This window comes from Poecilia latipinna, unplaced genomic scaffold (assembly GCF_001443285.1).
Source record: "Poecilia latipinna isolate Pla-1442-1.1 unplaced genomic scaffold, P_latipinna-1.0 Scaffold22, whole genome shotgun sequence".
NCBI classification, from domain to species: domain Eukaryota; kingdom Metazoa; phylum Chordata; class Actinopteri; order Cyprinodontiformes; family Poeciliidae; genus Poecilia; species Poecilia latipinna.
Genome location: NW_015112638.1, coordinates 748,871 through 775,497, shown reverse-complemented (window position 1 = coordinate 775,497; position 26,627 = coordinate 748,871). Strand labels below are relative to the sequence as shown.

The 26,627-nt window shown below is 35.7% G+C and overlaps 1 protein-coding gene across 4 annotated transcripts in view; it reads left to right on the top strand.

The window, feature by feature from the left end:
- The first annotated feature begins 37 nt into the window (after positions 1-37).
- The window catches only part of adam11 (ADAM metallopeptidase domain 11), a 34,226-nt gene continuing 7,636 nt past the window's right edge, over positions 38-26,627 (top strand). For 2 of the 4 annotated variants that reach the window (XM_015036423.1, XM_015036402.1), the window contains exons 1-20: positions 38-508; positions 621-766; positions 6,648-6,724; positions 7,021-7,084; positions 14,031-14,113; positions 14,853-14,910; positions 16,415-16,472; positions 17,293-17,426; positions 19,061-19,135; positions 19,216-19,287; positions 20,489-20,655; positions 21,617-21,701; positions 21,777-21,867; positions 22,814-22,865; positions 23,154-23,253; positions 24,546-24,617; positions 24,992-25,084; positions 26,164-26,244; positions 26,319-26,369; positions 26,451-26,514. In XM_015036423.1, coding sequence (XP_014891909.1) covers positions 451-508; positions 621-766; positions 6,648-6,724; positions 7,021-7,084; positions 14,031-14,113; positions 14,853-14,910; positions 16,415-16,472; positions 17,293-17,426; positions 19,061-19,135; positions 19,216-19,287; positions 20,489-20,655; positions 21,617-21,701; positions 21,777-21,867; positions 22,814-22,865; positions 23,154-23,253; positions 24,546-24,617; positions 24,992-25,084; positions 26,164-26,244; positions 26,319-26,369; positions 26,451-26,514 — 1,681 coding nt within the window. In that variant the 5' untranslated portion in view covers positions 38-450. The remainder of the gene's footprint in view (positions 509-620; positions 767-6,647; positions 6,725-7,020; positions 7,085-14,030; positions 14,114-14,852; positions 14,911-16,414; positions 16,473-17,292; positions 17,427-19,060; positions 19,136-19,215; positions 19,288-20,488; positions 20,656-21,616; positions 21,702-21,776; positions 21,868-22,813; positions 22,866-23,153; positions 23,254-24,545; positions 24,618-24,991; positions 25,085-26,163; positions 26,245-26,318; positions 26,370-26,450; positions 26,515-26,627) is intronic. The other 2 variants (XM_015036416.1, XM_015036410.1) reach the window with 2 other exon arrangements.

Sequence of the window (26,627 nt, the reverse complement as noted above, 5' to 3'; positions counted from 1 at the left end):
TCCTCTGGTTGCCATGGTAACTTGGTGCTTTTGTTTTGGTGAATCAGTTCATCCGGGATGTTCTGGCAAAGCCAACCTTTCTGTCAATCATGTTTAGGTGATTGTAGTTTCAGACCCATCAGGGCTCATCTCCCCACGTAGGGAGGGGGTGGGGGAGCACGTAAAGCCGCACGTGCTGCGTCTCTCCACGCTCCTCGCGCTGAGTCCTGCTCTCTCTTAGCAGCCGACACACGCGCGTAAAGCCAGACAGGTGCGTTTTTAGGAAACCCCATCCGCGTGTTTTCACCCCGCGCACCGTGGGGACGGTCTCTGCGAAATGCGGGCGTCGCGTTTAAGAGAAGAGGAAAGCCACTGTCGTGTTCAGCATCAGTCCCGCTGCGCTCCTCTCGGCTCCTGGCGGGTCATCTAACGGCGCAGCTCCGAGGAAATCACTGGGACTATGTGAGCATCATGATCCCTGTGAGATGCCTGCTGTTCGCCGCAGTCTGTGCGAGGTACGCCGAGACAGGTAAAAACGTGGATTTATTTTATTTACCCACCATTTTTGCACATGCATCTAATTAAAAACGGAGATAAATGGGGTGTTTGGGGCAGTTTTTCATTTTGGTTTGTCCTCCAAGCAGGTGTGGGGGAATGGGTGAGGTTGCCCTCTGCAGAGGAGGTCGTCCAACCCAAGCGGCTCTTGCAACAGATCCACTCAGAGGAGGAGCTGCTGCACGGTCACCTGGACACCCGGGTCAGAAACCTGCCAGATGGCATTCAGCAGGTCAGCTTTAGACTCATATATGTTTTAACACCCCCACTTTTCATGCAGTTTTGCTCAAAAGCAGTACAACCAGTCTGAATGTGCAGTGAAACTGATGTGAGCGCATACATCTATCTAAACAAAAAATAATTTGTGGTTTTGAGCGCACATTCCTGTGTATGGAACAACTATTGTGCCAAAAGTACATGAAATTGGATCTGTTTTTCACATGCAAAGAACGTTGAGACACAAACAACTGTGTTCATAAATGAACCACACCATTATTTTCATTTAATCAGTGCATTTTGTTGATGAAAACACAACCAAGAAATCAATGTTCTCCAGGAAGTGGCAGAAATTACAAAGCAAAACTGCAGGATTAAAAAAAGACATAAGAGAACATGCTACACTTGAATTTTGTAGGGTAATATTAGGGTTGCATCGATATAAAAATTTGGATCGATATCCGATATTAATATAGATGTTTTGGACAATATTATATATATGTCTCTACTTTTTTGACATTTTTACAAAAAGGCAACAAGTTGGAAATAAATATTGGTTGTTAATACTGGCCCAGTTTTGTTTATGGTGCCAATACCGATGTGTTACAGATTTACTGATATCGCTCTATATTGATATTGATGCCAATATATCCGATATATCATGCATCCATACCAATAATATGTAGTTAAGCATACAAATATCCTTACTTTGTGCATTTCAGGTAACAGAAAAGAAGATGTGTACATTTCCTTCTGATGTTGAAATTTAATGAAAATTAAAATAAAAACATAATTTTCAACTTAATAACAACAAAAAAACAATATTTTAACTTACCACTGGTGTGATTCTGTCATGGAATATTAATTTATTTCATGACAAAAAAACATTTGTTATTAAATTTATATTGCGGACATTAGTTTATTCTTTGCCATGTTAAACCAGAGTAATTCAGATGTTCCATGAATACATAGAAAGAATTAAAAATGCTCCTTTTCTGTGTTTTTACAAATGAAACAGAAGTTTTTGTTTGGCATAATTGGTCTAATTATGACTCTGCAAGTAAGAACAGTGGAATTTGCTAATTGTTCCCAGGATTTATCACATATTCCTGTCTGTTTTATTCCCTGAAACAGTAAAAGACAATTTTCACTAATAGATATTTTATGACTCTTAATCAAAAGTACTTATGGTTTTATACCAAATGTGTGAACATCAAATCCAGTGCAGACTTCCTGGAAAAACAGTAAAAACTGCCTATAATTTTTCACTGAATCACAAATTGAGACTCAGATCCCCAACTTGGCTTCATCAGCCGCATGTTGTCTGCAGCAGTAATGAATTTACTCTGCGCAAGCCACAGAGGTCGGCCATCTCCATTAAAGGGGCACGAAATAAACCTTAGCAAAGTCACAGAAAACTTTTTCTTTTCCGCCTGTGGTGTGCCATGCTGTTCCCAGGAAAAGTTACCACTGTTTTCTACTTACACAAATAATAGGGATGCAACAAGTTGTCAATTAATGAGTTAATCTAAAGTTGAGTCAATCGACTAACAATTAGCTGCCATTTGTCTTAAAAACCTGAGTTTTTAGATTTTTTCATAACATAAAGGGCAATTTTTTTCCATAATATGCTAAAAAAAGATTTCTGAATTATTTTGTGTCATCTGTATTAAATACTGGAAGGAATGTTAAAACGTCAATCCATTAGTGCATTTACGTCCGCAAAATCAACCGTGTTAAATTGAATCACGTCTTCCCCCGCCCCCATCACGTTGAAATTTTTCTGTTATGCCCTCTGCCTTTTCTCATCACATCGCAGCAAATCAGTTATTTCTGGTCAAGAATCTCGGCTGAATGAGCGATACGAAGGCGATAACTTAAGGAGCTTCTCCAGTGATTATATTTTGCAACCGTTTCTCTTTCTGTTTCGGGATAACCGCCATCTTGTTTCCAACTGGCTCCTGTAAAGATGACCGGTGGCGCCCTCTGCTGCATGGCGGCCAAACTGCAACACTGAACGAAGGTCTCTAAAACGAACGTTATAGAAACTAATTTTAAAATTAAGAAACATTAATCAACAATTAATCATAAGTTGTTTAACTATTTGCATCCCTAATAAATAACACATGTAAACAAATGAGTAAAGAACAGTCTACTGCGATGGTGCATTAGGTTCATCGTAGGAAGGAAAAAATTAGTACATTTCTGCCAAAAACTCGGAAATTTTGAGATCAATCTCAGAAATATTCTAGAGAAAGTCTGGAAATTTCTGAGCTTCAAAACTTGGAAACTTTTAACTTTGAAGTTCAGAAAATTAAAAAAAAAAAAATTCTAGAAAATTTCTGAGTTTTTTTTCTTACAAATTTTCATCTTTTCAGACTTCCAGATTCTTTCTGGAAAACTTTAATTTAAAGTTTAAAGTTTAATCTCAAAATTTCAGAGTTTTCTTTAGCAGAAATTCACAATTTTTTCTTCTATCTTCAGTGACCCTATACGCTGTTGCAGCCTGCATATCCTGCTTTGTAAACTGCAATGAAAAGCGACACTCTGTTTTGGCTCTCTCTCTCTCTTTCTCTCTCTCCAACCACACCTCCTGCATGAGAAAAAAGAAAAACTCAGCCCACCTCCACTTCAATCTCTTGCTCCTTTCCACCCTGTTAGATTATATTTCACACCTCTACCTGTTGTCTCCTGTTACCTTTCCTTTCCCCACTGTCGGCGTTGCAGGTCTGACCTTGAGCTGCCCTCTGCAGTCAGCATGTTGTCTCATGACTTTGTTGATGAAACTAAAGAACACATCACATGTGAATTTAAATGAAGGTGCCAAATAGTAAAACATTTTTGACTCTGTTTTTGTTTTAGTTTTCATGTGAAGTCTCAAACGTTGGGGAATTTGATTGAAGAATCTGGATAAGTTTGTATATTTCTTAATACATCCATGATGCTTTTTTCTGCTTTGGATTCATTGTAAATATAGAACCCAGATATTTGAAAAATTAAAAACAAATTCATTGTTTTCATCCAGACAACATATATTTATTGAAAACCTGGCAAATGCTATTACAAAAAGTAAATTAATGCAGCTAACGATTATTTTAGTGATCAATTATTCTGACCATTAATCAGTTTAAATAAAACTGTCACATTCTACAGATACTCACTGCATGTAGGCCATCCTGACAGCGTAGGGCTATCTGATAGAACACCGGTGGAAACGCGGTCTCTCCGAAACAGAGCCGAGCCGGGCCGAGCCGGGTGGTTGAAGTAGAGCCGGTGGAAAAGGGGCATTAGTGATTAATCAGTTACTAAATTAGTTCACGATTATTTCAATAATCGATAAATCTCTATTAAACCTATTAATCATTTCAGCCCTACTTGGCATTAATGATAATACTCCTCCCAACTCAACATTTACACTCCCATGGGAAAATGGATGCAAGCAGATATGCAATTATACCACTGTACATCTTTGAAAAGCAGAAGTAGAGCCTCCTATACAACCAATAAGAATGCAGCAAGTCAACAACAAAACGCATCTCTTTGGCAGCAGCCATTGGACAACCATACAGCGGTAAAACCAGCTGACCAAACATGCTGGAGCTAGTTTGGGTTGCTAGGCGACGGGCTGGGGTTGCTAGGTAACAGGTGGTTGGCTAGCTGCTGTTCTGAAGCAGAGTTTTTATCTGGAAAGAGAGTGATCACTGTTGGACATCTTTCCTCATCAGTGTTTGTTGTGAATCCTCAAAAAAATCAGATTTTATCCATTTCCTTCACTCCTCCACACTGTCACTTTTTTTTCTCACATCCCCTAGTCACCTTTTCTTTCTTTCTTTTGAAAGCGTGAAATATTTGACAAATTGGTGAGTCGTTGGAGTGAGTTTTTATTTGGGATCAATGCCGTCCTGAGATTCATGGTTTTGAATCTTAAAGGTTTCTGCTCTGCTGCACATAACAGGAATAATTCTTACTTTTTACAAATTCTCCACATTTTTGTGAATATCTTTTAATTCATCCTGTACATACATACTGTCCATATATTGTCTTTTTTGATTTATAAGACACTCTGGTAGCCATTTGTAAGATTTTGTGGATCATAGTGTAAACAAAAACAGTAATTTATTCAAACTATTCCAACAACATTGCCCATAAACAGTAATAATAAACTAAATTTAAAGATATTCCAAAAATCCCCATTTACATTGAGGTAAATATTTATTTCTCCAAAATAGTGACATTTATTTAGTAGAATAAGTGTTGCATATTTATTTACCTCTTTAACAAACACACCATCCCTACTGTGATGCACGGTGGTGGCAGCATAATGCTGTAGGTCCAGGAAGGCAAAAATTAATATTAACACTAAACACTAAATTTTCTTTATTTTGAAGAAATTTTTTATTAATTTATTTACATAGCAACAATTCACAAAACCAAAAAAGCAAATGATTTAGTCTAAAAAGCCAAATTTTGTTGTTCTTGATTGATTTTTAAAAGCAAAATAAAAAAGTTTAAAACATACAAGAGAGTGAATATTTTGTTAATAGGTAATGTATATGAGTATGTAAGCAAAATAAATACACAAAGTTTTCACACTCCTTTATTTTTGAGGGTCATTTGTGTGAATTTTGTCCCACAATGCAGAGCAAAAAATGTCGTGATAAAATAACTCCAGCTGTTCTACTTATTCCAGTCCTGGTTCTCCTACAGTCAGGAAATAATTACTCAATTCCCCGGTGACGGAGGAATATCGCTCTAATTTTAATGTTTCTGATGAACAGAGAGAAACAGAAAATTACTGAAGAGTAAAAAAACACATTTTACAGTTTAAAACTAAATCATCTCAATCAAGTTAACCACCAAAATTCATTAAACTGAACATAAAAAAAATAGCTTGTGATTTTTATCACACTTCAGACTGTTGCTTTACCAAAAGAAAAACACACAATTTCTCTTTTTTGGTCAGAGGCTGAACAAAATCATGCCAAAAACTATTAATCTGTAAGAGAACAAACCTGCAAAAATCAAATATTTTTCTTCCAGACGCCACAGATCGTCATCGAGTTCAACAATATTTTGGTTATAAAGCATCAGGTAAAACCGAAACCAGACATCCAAAGAAATCATAGTTCTTCCTTTAACATTTTATCTAGAACTGATAGCAATAATTTTTTATTAAAATATATATTTTTATTCTTGTGCTTCAATAAACAGAGTAGTTTAGTTCATTTTTGGATCCATGAAATAATATTTCTGGATTTACTTTGGTGCTATAGAAGCACTCATCTGTTTTTTTAAATTAATTAATTATGTTAAATTTAATTAATAACCACTTAAAAATTCATTTAACTTTTAAATTATATCATGGGTGTCCAAAGTGTGGCCTGCGGGCCATTTGTGACCCTTCAAATGTATTTGTTCGGCCGCTGCCCGCCGGCTAACAATGGTAAAAAATTTGGTCAACAATTAATGACCCAAAAAGTCTTGAAACTGTCGGGTTAAGGCAAAAGTCTGAAGCCTTTTTGTGTTGTGAATCTTTAATGATGTAAAAATGTAATAAAATTTTGCTTATTGTTGAGCAGTTAAAACTAAAATAAATAAATACATAAAATAGAAAGCCTTTATTTCGATACAAAAAGTGTTCCATACCATTTAGGAAAAAAAATAACAAAACTAACAATAGACAAACTTTTGCATTTTTAATTTAATTAATTTTAAGTTTAAAAAATAGTTAAAATTTACAAATTTACTGAATTAAATCAAACTTATTAATTAATTTCTTTTATTTTTACTGAATTAAATCAAACGTTTTATTTATTTATTTTTTTTTTTACTGAATTAAACGTTTAAATGAATTTTTCTTGATTTTTCCCGTTTATTGTTGTTATTTTCTCTCCTAGCCCATCCATTTGGCCCAGAGCAGCTTCCTGGTCGAGGCATTTGGCACATCCTTCACCCTTGACCTGGAGCTGAACCAGTAAGTAAACTGGGCCTGTGACCCATCTGATCGTATCCTTACAGCCGTCTCTTACAGATTTGTTATTTTTCTGCTTTACACTCCCCCACACTCTGTACATCCTCTGTTTCTGGAGCTGCAGGCGACACAACACTTCTAATGTCATAAATAAAAGCTTATAAGAGGTTTTTAAATCTATTAGAATAAATAGATTCTAATATTTATTCTGGACTAAAAAAAGCCCAGAGTAATCATTAAATTTAACTGAGTAACGACAGCAGTGTTTTATAACCGTTTAATTTACCTTTACTTTACAGCAACCTCCTGTCTACAGACTACGTGGAGCGTCACTTTGACAACGGGGAGCTGTCACAAAATACGGTAAGGTTATATAAATATGTGTATTATGGAACTATGTGTTACCATGTGGCGTCTATAAAATGACAAACTACTTAAATTACTTATTTTTTAGGTAGCTGTATAACTGTGTCTGCATGACATGGTGTTCATAGTGCCACAAACAGAAACACTGCTCTTAAAAACATTCCCATTTGAAATGGGTTTCTTCAGGACGCCACTTAGAAGTGGCATAATTTAACGCCTTGAAATTGGGCCTCTGTCTCTTTAAGAACTCCTGCTCTTTACGAAACTCCGCCTTCAGGAAGTCATCGCAACATGGCTGCTGGAACAACCTTTAACAACCTCTTTACCAGCGTTTCACAGAGAAGTAGCTCGTAAAGTTAAATTTGTAAACTGCAGCTCTGAGGAGGAGCTGCGTCTAGAAGGCGGGGCTAAGTCCACCCAGGCGTTTTCAATGGTTGCCGTGGAGATTAAATAACTTCTCAAACATGCATGAATGAATCAAAGCAACACTCCAGGTTTGTTTTTGATGAGGGAATAACATTACAACATGAAGTAAAGCATAAAAACGTTGATTTTAATCGATACTGCCCCTTTAAATCAATGACATCCTGGAGGCCTGTTGTTGGCACTCAGCCTGCAGCGTTTTCACCACTAATGGCTTCGTGTTTTCCTCCGTTTTCTTCATCTCTAAATCAACACCGTAACATCATATCTGCTGTATCTGTACTTGAAAAATGGCTCTTAGTTGCTCAGATTGCAAGTGGAAGATATTAAGCTACGATCTGGTATCGACTTTTGCACCTGGTTTCTCGTCAGCTTTATTTATCACAACCGTTATTTATTTATTGCTCTTCCTGTCAATTTGAGGTTGAGTTTTAGAGTCCAGACTTATGAAAATAAGAGCATATCAAAGGATTAGTAATTTCAAATACTAGAGAAGCTGATTAACTTAAAGAAAATGAAACATGCATCATAAAAGTAATTTAGTTATAGTTATTTAAAGGAGTTACTAGACATGCTGAAAATTGTGGCATTGGATTTCTGCAAAAATATAAAATCTTACCAAGTATCTTTGGTCTAGTTTCTAGTGAAATAAGGCAAAACAAACTTACAAGTAAGTTTTCAGCAGGAAATTATAGCTAATATTGTTTATAAAGTATTTGTTCCACATCATGTAATAAGTGAAATAATCTGACAGTGCTTTTTAAAATAAAAAATAAGGAATTATTTATCTAAAACAAACTTCTATTTAATGCTGAAAAGCTACTTGTAAGTTAGTTTCGTCTTATTTTAAGTATACAAAGATATTTTCACTAGAAACTAGACCAAAAATCCTTGTATAATACTCTGTTGTTTATTTGGAAAGGCACCATTGTTCTTTATGCCTTAATTATCCAAATTTTGCAACAAAAGCAGCTCATATGCAACATGTAGACTAAAAAATTAGATAAAAATCCTTTATTTCTGCAGGTGACAGGGGAGTTTTTATTGCACTCAAGGCCAAAAACAATTAAATTATTAAATGCTTTTGCATTTCTGAAGTAGCTGGATGCTTTTCTTTTAAGCTTGAACTCATGTGGCATTTTATTTTCCCCGGCCTTAAGAAATGGCATTGAATAGCAGCTTTTTGGTACAGTTTTAGAGGCACTTATGGGTCTGGCTCTGTCTGCCTTTATCCATGCATCAGATTAAAATAAATCCCATTATTTATTCCCATCAGAGATTTTCAGCTTTCTCTACAAGCGTCTCATTTATGCCTTGTCCTCTGCTGTATTTTAATCTCCAGTCTCGTTTTCTCGCTCGTCTCTCTGTGGTCCTTTTCTGCTGAAAGAGCCACCTGACCAATCAGTGAGCGGTTGCCATGGCAGCCAGCAGTCAGGAGCAGAACCACTCTGGGTCTATTTTGTTTCAATCATCCGTCACCCAGAGTTGTTGTTTTTTTTCCAGGGGGAAGAAAAGTCTTAATTTATTTATTTTTTCTGTTTGTATTCGGGTGTTTGGACCAAAATTGCAACGTTTGTTACATTTTCAGCTGCTGCGGTTTGCTTTCACACTGCACTTTGTCAAATGAACCAAAGTATAAAGACAACCTGTTCCCCTCCTCGCCTGTGGTGGCGCTGCACCAAGAACCGCTGAAGGAAATGACACTCTAAGAAAGACTTCTTTCTTCATGAAATGTAAACAAAAATGGAGCATAGTCATATTTTAGTGGTTGTAGGATCTTTGCTTTGTGTTTGGTAAAAGATGGAGCCATTTCTTTCTTGGGTTTGTTTCGGTTGTATTTACCCAGAATGCCATGCACTCTAGTCCACTTCCTGCTTTAGGAGCTGTCTCCAGTCTTCTTGGCATTCACATTTGCATTTGAACCACACCAACTTTCACTTTTATTAAACCGAGACTTTTTAGGCGGACCACAGTTTGTCTTTTTTGTCCGGATCAGAGGTCGATTGCGCATTCACATTTCCCCAACCGAACTTTCTAAACAAATTAACTAGAGTTCAATTAACACAAACTTAACCTGACCAGTGGAAATTTGAGCAATACCCAAAACCCAACAGACATTTTCTTAAATGAATGAATGTTACTTCAAATCAGATAAAACTGGAACATTATGGAAATGTTACAAACCGTCCTGATTGCAGTGGTTGTTTTCTTTCTTAGGATACAGACCTGAAGTTACAGGTAGTTTTTGCTTTTTAAGTCGTTTCTTTTCCTTCTAAAGCTTCATCTGTCTGTTGTAACCATTCGTCTGGTCCTCTGAGAGCATTAATGCTGAGTGCAGGCTTTCAGTGCACTCTAACTTCTCTAATTCTGTTAGTTGTCAGCTTCAATCCTCTTATTTCTGAAGATTATAACTGTTGCTGTCCCTTTCTGAGTTCAAGCTATTTCGTCACTCTCTTCAAATGTTGTTCTGCTCGTGTTTTGTTGATGATATTTTACCTTTTATGCATAATTTTGTATGCATGGGGCTTATTTACATGAGTGAGTGGCCATTATTTGTAGTGCACACATAACCTTTGTGAAAAGCCCTTTAAGTTCTTCAGTCAGTGTGTGTCTGCTGTGTCAGGCAATTTGATTTCCTCCATTTAGCCTCGTAATCCTACCTTTTATTTATTTATTATCCTGCCCTGTGCTAAGTGCTATGAGCTCTCTCTCTGTCTTGTATGACTAATGAAAGTATTTTCTTTCCTCCGAGAAGTAGTGGTGCGTCTATGTCTGAAGGTTTAAGAAAATAAAAGTACTGAGATCCACATATGCTTGCAGTTTAGGCTGAAACTGTAGGATAAGGCTTTGGTTGGTTTTAAAAAGTTACAGTAAAGTCCTTTTTATTTTGTTTTTCACTGTGTAGTGGAGTGTCGACCTGCAAATAACAATATAATGTTAGACTTTAAATATAAACCTGATATTTTAAATGCTGAAGTCAGTCAGATTTTCTCAAATAGGTTCAGTTGCTTGTAGCTCTTTGAAGGTTGTTGGTGCCAGACAGACTGGTCTGACTATTTCAGGAACTGGTGATCTGCTGGGATTTTCACACACAACCATCTCTCAGGTTTGCAGAGTGGTGCGAAAAACGGAGAGCGTGAGCAGCTGTTGTACGCAGGGAAATGTCTTGTTGATGGTCATAGGAGAATGGAGGTTACCAGTTTACAAAGTGATAATAAAAGCCAACAGAAGCTAAAATAACCACTTTTTGCAACCAAGACATGTGAAATATCATTTCTAAATGCAGAGCAGGGTGAACCTTAAAGCAGCTAAGTGCCACTCCTGTCAGTTTGCAGCAAAAACTGGAGCTACAATTTACAAAATCTTACAAACATTTTAAAATGAAACACGAGAAAGTTGTTGCTTGGTCCAACAATTCTTAATTTCAGCTACAGGCGACCTACCAATGATTCAGTCTTCTAGCGATGGTGTAATTTTGAGTAGGATTGAATCTCTGAACTGTTCAAAATATGTTCATTACATTTTTTGAACAAAGTCAGTCTGCCTATTTTGAGCTCCTTTCAGAATGAGCTGTTTTAAGGCATCTTGTCACTTTAAATCCAGATAATCCCGTACTGGCCACGCCTCCCAAATCAATGCTTACACTTGGCATTGAAAAAGCTACAAAGAATGTATGCAACCATACATCTGTGAAAAGCAGAAGTAGAGCCTCCTGCACAACCAACAAGACTGCAGCAAATGGTTTCACTTATCTTTTCCAGCAGCCATTGTACAGTGAATACAGTGGTGAAACCAGATGAAGAAATGTGATTATTTATATTAAGCTTTTCTAAAACGTAATTTAAATAATCAGAAACTTATGGAAGCCCAAACTCTTCTCAGTAAGTTAAACTTTACCTCATAAGCAGACACCTTTGTTATAATTTTTTTAATGTTATTTTTTTAAACAGACCCTTGTAACAGATTGTGTTTTTGCACATTTGTTAAGAAAATAGTGTTTGTATAAACTAAAATGTACACTATTTTGTCTCACCCATTTATGTATAAATGTATTTAACTTTTTTTTTAACTTTAGCTATGTTACTTTGTGGATTTGCAAAACGTTAACGCCAATATTGCCAATGTTTGGAGTTATTTTGTATGATTTATGGATAAGTATTCCTTTATTGTTTTTTCTTTAATGTAAAATAACATTACTCATTGTGTTAAAAATGTTATTTGTTCAAAATAAAGTACATTTAAAACAATATGGTGGAGCTCCGGTTGGGTTGCTAGGTGACGGGTTGGGTTCCACTGGGGTTGCTAGGCAACGGCGCAGCACCAGTTGAATGTGACGTTACATTCCGGAAGTTTTTGAAACAATTTTTCAGACCCCAAAAAACATGAACGTATTGCCAAAACACAACTGAGTGGGTTTTTAAGTCGCTTGTCCTGTTTTCAGAAGCTGTAGAAACCCAAGTGGAAGAATATAAAAACCTGCTAAATGCTAATTTTGTATAACAGGTCCCCTTTATTTCCATATTGTAACCATTTTCTGATGACTGTTTCTGTCAGGAGATGGTAGTAACTGCTACGGTCCCCAGATATCACTCCAACAGAGCCTTTTCGGGATGTGGTTGAACAGGGGAATTGTGTCGTAGCCAAAAGATTTGCCAAAACTGCCTGTTTAGTGTCAACTGGAGTCTGTCCAATGAAGAATAAAGAAAGTTCTGGAAGCAAAAAGCAGGACCAGCCCAAAACTAGCAGCACCTTAGAAAAATATCAGGACATATTTGCTGCTTTAATTTTTTTATAGCATTATCTGAGCTGACTCCGGTGACTTACTGAGGTTCATTACCAACAACTGAAACTGACACATGGAAAGATGAGTGTATACTATTACATTCCCAGTTTCCAAGAATCCACAAACATATGCGAGTGTAATAATATTCCTCCACTTTAAGCTTCTTAAAACTGTAAAAACATGCATGAATTTATTGAGTGGCATCACAGAGCGTCCCTACAGATTGTCGTAATCTGAGCATATCTGCACGCCGAGTGCAGAGACGGCTCTGAAACACTATATTGAAAACATGATCGTCCAGTTGGAGCCCTGCAGGGGATTATGAATAATCAAGTGATAGAATCTGGAGGCGACGGTTTTACCTCTCTCCACTTCAGCCAAACTGAAATGTCAACCCAGACCGTCCCTCACACGGTCGCAGTTTACTGGAAACTTAAATATTAATCAGCCAAAACAGAAATGGTTTAAAGTGAGTGGATATGCTTTTAAATTTTGCTTTTTAGGTCACATTTTCTTTTAAATATTTTAGATATGCTAAATTAGCTAGCAAACAGGTGAATCTTTCTGCAGAAAAACATGCATCGGTGTGCCTTAGCATTTTAAACAATTTAACTGGTTTCAAGGCTTCGTTTTGACAAAAAAGGCGATTCCTAAAGGGGTTGAAGTGAAACTTGTTAGCAAAAAACAAATTTACTTTATTTTTAGACTTTTTGTTTAAGCATTAAACGCTACATCTGAGTCCGGTTGCCAAATCCGTTTTTGCCCCTTTTTTGTACCCACATGTTTCCATTTCATCTCAACCTACTTTCATGTTGTTTCCACAAACTAAAACTTAATGTAATTACAAAACACTTCAGTTAATATTTATCTCACTGTAGACTTTGGATAGGATGTGCAAAATTACTTTGAATCATTAAATCAAATATAATTTGATGTCAAAATATCTTATGGTAAATAGGTCCGATTTGTAAATTTTTACTTTTGGGTACAAAAACTGCAACTCTACAAAACTGCAAAGGAACAAACTGACTTAAAATGATGAAAAACACCAAAGAAATTTGTATTTTATCTCCCATAAAGTGATTCACATTGATGAATTGGGTGCTGATCTATGAAGCGTCACTTTGGTCTCATCCTTATTTAACTCTTCTTGTGCTTTCAGGTAGAAAAACTGGCTAAAAATAAAAGTTTTTACTTCCTCCAGAAAGTCTGGAGAAAGCTAGCTTCGCTTAGCGACTAAAACAAATCCCAAATTAGTGATTACAAATTATTACATTCAACAGGAATTAAATCCTTCTGGTTTTAAACAACCTGAAGGAGACGTTATAACTGCAGAACATTTATTGTGTACTGCAGAGTTAATGTCCTTCAAGATTTCTTATGCAATCCGCCTCAGTATCGTGTTTCACGCTGTAACCTTGGAGCAGATTGTTATGCGACTGACAGTCTCAGGTTTTTTATGCAGTGACTGAGCAGAGAGGTGAACGCAGACGTTCTGCATTTTCCTATTTTTAATGTCTTTGTAATTGGACAGTAGCTTTCTTTCTAAGTTGTTCTGCAGTAATTGATCTCCTTTAGCACACACCCACCCAGCTGATGGAAAATACCTGCCAGGTGATCGGCGGCAGCACAAGGTTCTCAGACGGGCGCTGGTTTCATTTTCTGAAATTTGACATGAACACGTTACAGGAAGATGGAGGGTTCAGTGTCTCGCTCTAATCTATTATTTGTTTTCAGGGCGGAGAGCATTGCTACTACCATGGACGAATTCGGGGGCTGCCCGGCTCCTGGGCCGCGATTTCCACCTGCCGAGGCCTTCAGTGAGTCAAACACTTCAACAAAAAAAATGTTTTAATCTTAGTTTTAAAAAAAAAGTAAATTTTCACCAAAAAACCCAGAAATGTTGAGATTTAGCTCAGCATTTTACAATAGAAAACAAGGAAATTTCTGAGTTTGAAAAGTTGAATATTAGCTAGAAAAAAACTTAGAAATTTTTAGATTAATTTCAGAAATTAATCTAATCTACAGTTAAGTTTAAATTTTTGAGTTTTGACATTGTTTTTTTCTCAAATCTGTCTGAGATTAATTTAAAACTTTCAGGGTTTTTTTTTTATTATTTTTAAAAAAATTTACTTTTCAAACTCAGAAATTCACTTGTTTTTTCTATAATATTTTTTAGATTAATCTCAAAATTTCAGATTTTTTTTCTTGCAAATTTTTGACTTTTCAATTTCAGAAATTGGCCTTTTCTTTCTAGAATATTTTTGCAGATTAATCTGAAAATTTCGGATTTTTTTCTTGCAAATTTTTGATTTTTCAAATTCAGAAATTTACTTTTTTTGTAAAAAAAAAAAAATGTCTTAGATTTTTCTCACAAATGTTCAGTTTTTGTAGCTCAGAAATTTCCATTTTCATTATTTTTTTAGAACATTCCTGAGATTATTCTCAAGGCTTCTGAGTTTTTCCTCACTGTTATTTATGGCCCTAATTCTCCTAGCCCTGAGCATGTCTAATATTTAAACTGTTATTTAAATATTTAAACATATTTTACTTTTTCAGGGGGATGTTTTCTGACTCCAACTTCTCTTATGGGATTGAACCCGTCGGTAACGGAGAGGTGAGTGTGACTTTGAACCAGCATGAGCAGGGTGTCTCAAAAAGTCTTAAATTCATGTATTTTTTAAAAAATATTTAAGTTGACATTAAATAAGTCATTTACTACATTTACTCAATTACATTTACTTGAGTAGCTTTTTTTGGAAAACATTTCTGCGCTGTACTTTTTACTTTTTACTTGTATTTTCTACCCTCTGAATGAAAAACAAACATGTTTTAACCATAAACAGTCACACACCTGCAGTTTTTGTTAAATATAAGTTTTATGTTGAATAAAACTGATGTGGAAAACATTATTGTGTTACTTTTAGTTACTTATTTGAATTATCATTTAAAAAATACCAAAATTTCAATTTAACTTTATATTTTGGTCCATCTAATTATGTAGTTTTTAAATATTAAATGACTGATCATTTGATTGTTACTCAGTACTTGAATATAATTTTTACTAAATACTTTCTTGGATTCAGGTCTTAATAATGGACTTAAAAAGCCTTAAATCTGAGCTTGTGAAGCCCTGATAAACTCTCTGAGTTGCTAGCAGAGCAACCGCCTCGTCTTTCCGTCTCTCTGGATGATTTCCCGTTCGTCCAGACGCCATTAATCTTTCTCTGAGCTTCTGAATGGAAAAATGCGCCGACACGTTCCTCCTCCACTGAGCCTCATCCTGGTTTCTGCAGCACAGAAAGTTTGAGAGGCTTTGCTCAGACCTGATTATAAAATCCATGTCACATTGAGAGAAATGGGAGTGACTGAAAGCAAAACAACGGAGCAGTCGGAGCTTTTCTCCCATTAAGAACCGCAGCAATCGAAGTGCTGCTCAATTACACGGAGAGACGGATCGATGGTCTCTCAGCTCGTCATAAAACTCCTTCGCCTCGCTGCTTTGCTTTTTGTCTCAGTTGGGTCATTTTCATAAAGTATTTATCCTACCGCCATGGCCAGAACTTGTTACAGCCATTATGACGACTGCATGGCTGATTAATTTTGCATTAGTGCACTTTCCTCTGTGATCTGTGTTTACCTCACATGGCAGTGTTTTCTTCACACTGCTGGTCGTGAGAAGAGGGAGAGTTTTTTATGCTCAATGTTTAAAATGTTAATTTCTACAGAGCCTTCTTTGTTCATGTGTATTTAGTGGCACTACAAAATGTGTTTTATAACCTAAAACCAACAAAATCCACTGAGTTTTTTTTTTTTATTACAAAGTAAAACGTGATGGTTCCATGTTTCAGCCTTGTGGCACTCCAAAGAAAGTACCATAAAATGTTTTATTTTACTGTATTTTTCTGTAAAATATACGGTACATATTGCAGAAAATGTATAAATTTAACTTTAAATAATGAATCTGAATGGAATTAAAACAAAATTTACACAATGCATGTAAGTTTTAATCTCCTGAAAAAATAGCTTGAATTAGAAATATAGATGCATGTTGCATATCTTTTTCCCGTTTAATGTTTATTTTGATTTTATTTTTTAAATTTGTCTCCTTTCTGGAGCAGAAAGATCACATCGTGTATCGAATGCCTGACATCGACCTCTTCTCACTTCCCTGTCCAGGTAGGAGCTGCGTTTCCGATCAGATATTAGAAATATTTATGCAAATTAAAGTGGAGTTAACAGATAATATTACTCAGAGTAACAAATATGCAGGATAAATCTGCTGTGATTTAATTCTTATGAGGTTTAGATGTTTATCTGTAAAGTCGAAGAGTTCCTCCTACTCTGCAAAAAACAAAAATCTTACAAAGTATTTTTGGTCTAGCTTCTTAAAACACTTGAAATGACATGAAACTAACTTTTCAGCAGCATAGAGGAGTTTGTTTTAAGTCAGTAGTTTCTTAATATCAATAAATTATTTTGCTTACGACATAATTTTACTTCTAATAAGTGAAATAATCAGGTAATTCCACTTGTTTCATGAAAAGCTAGTACATTTGAATCAATATTAAGGAATTATTTGCTCAAGATAAGCTCATACGTCTGGCTGAAAAGTTACTTACCAGTTAGTTTTGTCTCATTTCAAGTAAAATAAGATATTTGTTGTAGAATATAGACTAAAATTACTTGGTAAGATTTTGTTTTGTTTTGCAGTGTTTCACTCCTGTGAAATTTTTAGTTCTGTCCTTGAAATTGAGCTAAAGTGATAAAATACTCTGCCACTAAAGTTTAAATTTTCTCCCGATTTTGTGTGTCCTCGTCACCCTCCTGCTATCAGGTTTGTCCTCCTCGCCCTTGCCTCCTCTTCCTCTCCTCATTAATCTCCTTCCTCCTCCCGCTGCTTGATATCGATCTCTTCTGCATATCAGAGGACTAAAATACACAGTTACATGTATCTGGACTGATGACTCTTCGCTTTTCTGCTTTGTGCGACTCGCAGGATGCTTCATGAACAGCACAGAGGGGCGAACAGATGGTCTCTCTGGAGGAGACGGCGAGATGAAGGATGGAGACAACAAGTCTGAAGAAGAGAAAACTGTTTTCACCAGAGGCCGGAGGCGCTCCAAAAGACAAGTTAGTGCTGATGCATCCGTACCTCCAACAAGTGTCAACAATGAACATAAATTATAAAAAGTATATTATGCAGTTTATCTTATTTTCTCAGGACGATTATGCAAAAATTACCTAAACAAATTAAAAAATGATTAGGATGCACAAGTTCGACAGCATTTTTGTGGTAATGTTTGGGCTTGTATGCTAATTTTAGCCCTATTATAAAATAGGGCTAAAATTTTAAAGTGTTAATGTAGTGTGCTAATGTAGTGTGCTAATGTTAGCATTAGTGTTCTAATGGTAGACCCAGTTTGCTAATATAAGAGCTAGTTTACTAAAGAAAGTGTTACCTGGAGCTAGTATGCTAATGTTAGTGCTATTGTTAATGTTAGTGTGCTATTGTTAGCATTGGTATGCTAATGTTAGCATTAGTGTGCTAATGTTAGCATTAGTGTTCTAATGGTAGACCCAGTTTGCTAATATAAGAGCTAGTTTACTAAAGAAAGTGTTACCTGGAGCTAGTATGCTAATGTTAGTGCTATTGTTAATGTTAGTATTAGTGTGCTAATGTTAATATTAGCATTAGTGTGCTAATGTTAGACCCAGTTTGGTAAACCAAGAACTAGTTTGGTAATGAAAGTGTAACTTTGAGCTAGTATGCTAATGTTAATGCTAATTTTAGTTTTACTGTGCTAATGTTAGCGTTAGTGTGCTGATATTAGACCTAGTTTGCTAATGTTAGTGCTATTATAAGCATTATTGTGCTAATGTTAGCTTTAGTGTGCTAATGTTATTGTTAATGTGCTAATGTTACAGCTAGTTTGCTAATACTAGCACTGGTTTACTAATGAAATTACTTCGAGCTACTATGCTAATGTTGGTGCTATTGTAAGCAATAGTGTGCTAGTGCCAGCTTTAGTATGCTAATGTTAATGTTAGTGTGCTATTGTTAGCATTGGTATGCTAATGTTAGCATTAGTGTGCTGATGTTAGCATTATTGTGCTGATGTTTCTGTTAGTATGCTAATGTTAGCATCGGTGTGCTAATCTTAGTATTAGCATGCTAATGTTAGGAGTTTTAATTGATTTTTTGGATTCGTAAAGTTGAAATTTCCCACTACAAATGGAACCCAGTATCAACAAAGCACCAGGTTGGATTAATCAATGCCCAAATTTCACTGGTTCTACTTTAAGTTTACCATATAATTTATTAGAATTTCTGGTGTTAATGACTTTTAACTCTGTAAGTTTTGAACTATTTCTGTTAAAGAATAAAATTTTCCAACTTTAGTGCATAATTGAGCGAGTATTCAATTTAAATTCAAGAATACTTTATTGATTTAAGGCTCTGCAGCAGTTTGACATCAAGATGGTTTCACCTCCAAACGTTTATTTACTCGTTTCAGAAATATGTTATATTCCTTTCAGGCTGTATTTAGACACAGAAGCTAGAGTTTAAGCAGCTTTCTGCTTTATAAATGTTCTTGAAGTTGAGTTTCCCTCTCAAGGACAGAGGTAGAGTTTCACCATTGTCAGCAGGTGTTAGTCTGTCCACGCAGAGCGGCTATTGGCTGCAACTGCTGCCTTTGCTTCATGTGTGTCTGAAGGTTATCATCACATCTTAAAGTCAGGGTTTGTGTCTTTGTCTTCCCCAGGTGAGGCGAGGCCAGCGCACCGTTCAGACCGAGACCAAGTACATCGAGCTGATGATCGTTAATGATTATGAGCTGGTAGGTGAGCGTTATTCTCACCTGTTCAGACAGGTGAGAAGAGCCGCTAAATGATGAAATCTCTGTTTTGTTTCTGTTAGTTTGTGCAGCTCCGCAGGTCGACGTCTCAAACGAAGATTTTTGCCAAATCCGTAGTGAACATGGCCGACCTGGTGAGAAATCTCTTCATTTAAAATGCTTCCACTGCGAACTTCTAGCATAAAAAAGACACAAAATGAATGAGAATTTAGAAATGTTTTGTCGTTTGTCAAGTTTTACGCCATTTATTTTTATGTCTTTAATGATTGTTTGCGATGCAGATGGTTGGTTGATCCTTTAAAACTGGCGAAGTTTTACTGGTTACCGTGGAAACCAATTAATCAACTCGAAATATTGGAAAAATCAGCGGTGTCAGTGATTTTGTAAAACAAATTTACAATTTTTTTTTCTTTAACCACACCTATTTAATTAACTCAAATTAAAAGCTGAATTTTAAAAAATATATATTCTGGGTTATGTTTTACTACTGCAATAAAATTAAATAAAATTTAAAAATACCTTATTAATCTCAAAGGGAAATTATAAAATTAAAATTCATGGATTAGAGCTGGTATCAGTAAACTGCTTTCTGCAGGATTTAATTGTATCTTCAAATTATCAATTTCATTATCAATTTGTATTAATTCTGTTATTGAACAAAAAGTGGGGAAAATATTAAAGCTAACAATCTCCACACTAAGAAATATTTAGTTGTTTTTTTAAACATCATTAATTAAAATTTATTGTGACAACAATAAATCAAAATCGTGATAAGAAATTCATCACTATAAATGATAAACGATACGATGTGATATCCCCACACCTTTAAAAAAACATAAGAAGGAAATTAATCCATCTGGGGGGAAATAAAATGAAGCGATTTTAACTTTATCTGGAAATGAAGCTGAAGTAAAATGATGATAAATGTGTTTCTGGAAAGTTTTAGAAAATGATTTCTGTCTGATTTTTATTGAGATGAATGAAATGTAAATATATTTGGTCCAAGGAAGGCTGCAGATAAAGATTAGACTTATAGAAAAATGAGGATTGTTAGGAAAATACACAGAAATGTTTATGTTTCTGTTCATTCTTGAAGGTTAATATGAAATTAAATGGGTTAAAAAAAATCATAAATCATTAAAATACCTTAAACATCAATAAGTTATCCTAATTCACGGCAGGTTTTTAGTTAAATCATCTTTGGTTTCACATTTCCTCTCACAGCTTCATGCAAGCTGAATATTTATTAATCAAGCTGATTAAAATGATTAAAAGGTGAAGATGAATCAGAGCCTCACCTGTTGCGTAATCCTTCCTGGTTAACCCGTTTTTCAGATCTACAAGGAGCAGCTCAACACCCGCATCGTCCTGGTAGCCATGGAAACCTGGTCGTCTGAGAACAGGATCGCCATCGGCGACGACGCGTTGCTCACCCTGAGAGACTTCATGAAGTTCAGGAAGGAGAGCATCAAGCAGCGCTGCGACGCCGTGCACCTCTTCTCGTACGTTTTACTTTTATTTTTATTTATTTTACTGATCACTGAGGGCCGTAAAGAAAAAAAAAGTTTAAATTACATGAATAAAATTGTAATATTGCAAAAATAAAGACATGGTGTGTTGAGAATAAAATCGTATGAGAAGAAAGTCTTATTATTACAATAGGAAACTTATAATATTACGACTTTTTCCTGATGACGTTATTCTGGAAAAGTTATTTTATTCTCATATTATTTCGACTTTATTTTTGTATGACTTTATTCTCTTAATAGTAAGACTTTAATGTTGTAATTTTAGGACTTATTCTCAAAATATTTTGTATTCTCATTATTTCAACTATTCTTGTACAACTTTATTCTCATGATATTACTTTATTTTTAGAATATTGTGACTTTCATGTAATTGTTTCAACTTTATTCTTGTATTTTTTTACTTTATTCTCTTAATAGCAAGACTTTATTGTTGTAACATTATGACTTTTTCTCATTATTTTGACTTTATTCTTGTATGACTTTATTGTCATGGTATTATTGCTTTATTGCTATAATAGCATGACTTTATTCTTGTATTATTATGACTTAATTGTCATTATTTTGACTATGTTGTTGTGCAACTTTATATCTCTTAATATTATGACTGTATTCTCTTAATAGTAAGACTTAATTCTTGTAATTTTAGATCTTTTTTTCTCAAAATAATTTCATTCTTATTGTTTCGACTATTTTTGTACAACTTTATTCTCATGATATTACTTTATTCTTATATGACTATTTTCTTGTAATATTATGACTTTGCTCTTATCGTTTCAACTTTATTCTCATTATTTTGACTTTATTCTTTTTATTTTATAACTTTATAAATAAAAAGTTATTTTATTTAAAACTTTTATTTGCTTTCTCGGCCCTGATACTCCGTCGTACTTGTTGTTTCTGCTCTCATCCCGTCTCGTCGATGTTTGTTTTTCAGAGGGAGGACGTTCATGAGCAGCCGCAGCGAAGCCGCGTACATCGGGGGCATCTGCTCCCTGACGAGGGGCGGCGGCATCAACGAGGTGAAGGAAGAACTGCAGCGTCCTGCAGCCGCCATGATAGCTTTCCCCTGATTTATTTCCTGTGTGGCTCCTCAGTTTGGTAGCGTGGGTCCGATGGCCATCACTCTGTGCCAGAGTCTGGGGCAGAACATCGGCATGCTGAGGAACAAAGAGCGAACAGCTGCAGGTAATTCATCACTGATCTTAGCCGAGAGCTTTAAAAACAAAATGTCCAACCAAGAGAACGACTCAAATTTAACCCTCCTTACACCTTCATGGCTGTTTTACTTTTCCTTTGAGAACTGTTTATATTGACCTTTTTTGGCATCATTTTTTAATCACAACTTTACATGTTTGAGGTGAGAAGGTAATTTTATTTTATCTACTGCAGTGACACAACACCATAAAATCAGAGTAAGGAAAAGTTAAATTTATCCAACCAGGACTGAAACAATTAATCAAATTAATCATGATGAATTGATTATTCTAATAAGTAAAAGGCCAAGATTACCATTTGTTGAAAGATCTAGTAACCAGAACTATAATTAAGCCAACAAAAATAAATTTTGCATTTAAAAAAAAACAACATATTTGCTGTAAATCTGTTTCACACAGAAATCCTTTAGTTTCATGCAAAAAAGAAAAAAAGAATAAAATCAGTTTTTGCTACCAATTATTATTAATAAAGAATTAACATGTTATCACTACACTGGCTGAACTTTTCAATGTTTATGTTCAAAGTATTTTTTATCCACAAACGCTCAAGCGTTCATTAAATGAATGCTTTTACTGCATTTTAGACAATAAGATGATTATTTTCTCCTTTAGAAATGGAATTGAATTATTTGTTTATTTCAATTGTCTTATTCTAATAATGTATAAAATGTGCTTAAAATCAGATTAATTTTATCTGATTTTTCTATTACCGGTAATTGACGGGATAATCCATTACTAAAATGACTGAAACCAATAAAACATGTAAAACGAAATGTTTTTCTGACTTTGTAAGTGTAGATTTTGCATTTCTAAAACCTGAAACTGCTGTTACTTTGACTGGTCAGTCAGTGTAAGCTTAATCTCTGTAGAATATATTGTATTTATTTTTAATCACATTAGTTTTTGTGTTTGTCCAGGAGGCTGCAGGTGTCCAGATCCATGGCTGGGCTGCATCATGGAGGACACTGGGTACAAAAGACTTTCAGGAAAATAAATGTTAACATAACGTGTCTTGCAAAAATGGAGCAGCTTCTTCCACGTTTGCTGTGTTTCCTTATGTGATTTGTGACATTTTCTTGTGCAATGGATTTACATCTAGACTGAAATACAAACAGTTGGACTCTTTTATTAATTCACACCTTTAAGTTTTTTTTGCTGCCTCATTTTTTTTCCATGTCCATTATCCTCCTTTTTATTGAGCTACCATGTAAAATCCTAATTAAATTCATCACTTGTATTTTTGCCTGCATCCATCAGCTACTACCTGCCCAGGAAGTTTTCCCGCTGCAGTATTGACGAGTACCTGCGCTTCCTGCAGCAGGGAGGAGGAAGCTGCCTGTTTAACAAACCCACTAAGGTGATTCAGCTGGCGGCTCTGTTACAGTTTAAACTGGGGATGGAAGGTATTGATTAATGAATTAATCTAAAGTCGATTGATCTTATGTATCGACTAATGATTAATTAATAAGTGGTAATTTTCTTAAAAACCTGAGTTTTCTCATAACACCTCTCAGAGTGTGGCTACGTTTCTCATAACATGCTAACTGTGTTAGCTGCATTAAATACTGGCTGTATGAACATAAAATTGTGGTTTTCTCTCATTATTACATGTAGACATATTTATAAAACGTAAAACAGGAACCTCTTAGGTTGCTGAACAGTTTAATAAAAGATGGAAAGAATAATTCCCCGTGAACAGAGAACTGTTCATACAGAACAAGTTTTGCTCTTGAAGGATTGTGAAAACGTCGCTCCGAAAAAATGCAACAAGAAGCTTTTCGAGTGTTTACATTTTAAAGCAGAACCGCATAAAGTGCGTTTTACATCCCACACCGGACTCTTTCTGGGTCGTTTCTCATCTCTTTCCGGTAATGGCCCCGCGGCCGGTGTTCTATCAGATAGCCCTACGCTGTCAGGATGGCCTACATGCAGTTGGTACGCATGCCCGCGCATGCGCATTAAGAAATCCGACCGTCAGTGGAGTTGTCAGTTCAGCATACGCAACAAGTTATGACGAAAATAAGACATTACATTTTTAATATTATCATATAATATGATAACTAGATAGATATAGATGCGTTGTCGTGGTTTCAAAGTGTATTTAAAGCAGGTCTGGCTGCAGCTGCAGTCAACTACAACACACGTCCGTGTAAAACTCATTAACCTACTTAACCGCTAAGTCAGGTTGCCATACAGCTGTTCATAGCAAAGTGTATGATGATCTACGTCATGATTCTATGTTGCTGATTAAATAAACTCATATGGTAATGACTGCTTATACATGTCTGAGCTAAGCGTAGGACTATCTGACATTGTAGGCTGATCTGACAGAACACCGGCATTTTTGTGCATTTTTGATACAGAAACAAATGACATTCTCCGGTTAAGAATGATCAGCGGCGCCCTCTGTTGGGTGGCGGCCAAATTACAACACTGAAAGTCTAAGTGAATGTTTTTAATCGATTGGAACTCATTTTAATTTAATAAACTATTAATTAATAATTAATTGTTTGCATCCTTAGTTTAAACACTTGTATGTAGACAGAAATATTAGGAAAAAAAACTGGTATTGCTAAGCTGTATTTAAATTAAGTATTGAACTGCAGTCTGAAAATGAGACATGATGCTGTTCTGTTATTTTTTGTGTAGCTGTTAGATCCCCCAGAGTGTGGGAATGGATATGTGGAGCTGGGAGAGGAATGTGACTGTGGATCACTGGTGGTGAGCATAAACTAACCCTGTACCTCTGACGTAATGTAAAATATTCATTTATTGCAGTAGAGCAATATCAAGCTAAATAAATCCTACTTCAAGATGTTTTTTGTGCTGTAATTTTAGAGAGAATAGCAAAGCATGGCATTTTATGCCAGCTGTGAACACATGAAGTTTGCTAAATAAAATAATAACTTTATCTGAAAGTGCTTCTTTGTGTTGCGTATCTACCTTTTTGTTTTATACCAGAGGCACAAAAAACAAAAAAGTGGTGTATTTATACAAAAGAATGCCACTTGTAGATAATCTCAATGTGTTACATTGAAAAGGATTTCAGATTTGTCACTTTGTTTCATGTTTTGTACCGTCTGTCTGGCCTTTAGGAGTGTAGTCAAAGTGGAGCCAATTGCTGTAAGAAGTGCACTCTGACCCACAACGCCATGTGCAGCAATGGGCTGTGCTGCAGGGACTGCAAGGTGAGCTCCGCTGGTTTTCATCTCCAACTTAATTATAAATGTTTCCAGGTCTGAGAAGTTATACAAACATTCAGCAAAGGTCGTAAAGCCTCTCTGAGTTGGAGAATTAAATATTGAACTTAAATTCTGCTGCACTAAGTTCTGGTAGCAAATGTCTGAGGACTCTGTTAGGACAATCCAGTAGATCCAATAGTTGTGATCTGGTGGTTGTATTTAAAGAGGACCTATTATGCAAAATTCACATTTTGGACATTTTTATGCTTACATTTTGGTTTCTACTTCTTAAAACGTCAAAAGTTTTGGGGTTTTTTGGTGTCTGGACAAGGAGCCATTTCAAAAACCTGCTGAATGTTAAGTCAATTTCGACAAGTACTGCATTGTTACCTAGCAACCCAAGTGAAGTTGCAGCACTTTTGGTCAGCTGTTTTTACTGCTGTATGTGCTAGGCCTGTCACAATAGTCAGTAAATCAATTAATCGCATGATAAATTAAAACAAACTCAATAATTTCCATTGGCATGATTTATAGTTTATTTCTTTTTTCTCTCTTTTTACCAAAAACTGGAGAATAAAAGTCTTCAATTTGGTGCTTTGGTCTCCACCAGCCCTTTTTTTGGAGGACAATTTTATTTTATAAAGACTTCAAGATTAGTCTTATTTGTTGTTTTGTTTATTTATGTTGGATATTTAAAATGTCGTCCAGTTCCAGTGTTAAATATTCAGTAGATTTTAAAGTTTACTAATCTTTGAGAATGTGCTCTTGCATTATTATTTTGTGTTATTGTGACAGGCATAGTATGTGCTGTGCAATGGCTGCCGGAAACGACAAGTGTTTTGTCTTTGACTCACCGTCTAGAGACTACTTGCTGCATTCTTGTTGTTTGTGCAGAAAGCTCCACTTCTGCTTTTCAGAGCTGTACAGAATTATTGTCTAAGAATGATTCTGTGCAATGAAAAGTATTGAACATGTTTTTACAGAAATAAGCTAACCTGTTAAAGGAAACATAATAGGTCACCTTCACTCTCACTCTCACTGATTCCTTCCTCTGTTTTCTGGTGTCTCATTTCTCCGTCCTGCAGTATGAGCTCAGAGGAGTGACCTGCCGCGATGGCGTGAATGACTGTGACATTCCCGAAACTTGCACAGGTGACTCCAGCCAGGTGAGGGAAGAACATTTATCAGGTGAGCATATTCATTAATGTAAAACTCAGTCTGACTGATTTGTGTCCTTCAGTGTCCTCACAACGTCCACAAACTGGACGGATACACGTGTGAAGCTGGCCAGGTGAGATGGCATGTTTGTTTGTTTTCTGGCGGTCAGTGAAGCATCTGTTTCTCTTTTTAAAGTCTCTTCTCGTCTCATCAGGGTCGGTGTTACGGTGGCCGCTGTAAGACCAGAGATGGCCAGTGCAGAACTCTGTGGGGTTACAGTAAGTCTGACTTTAATGTTTCTGATGCCACACTGCCCCCTAGTGGCTCTGACTCTTTAAATCTCCTCTAACATTTTATCATGTTACAATCCTGTGGAATGCATTTGAACATT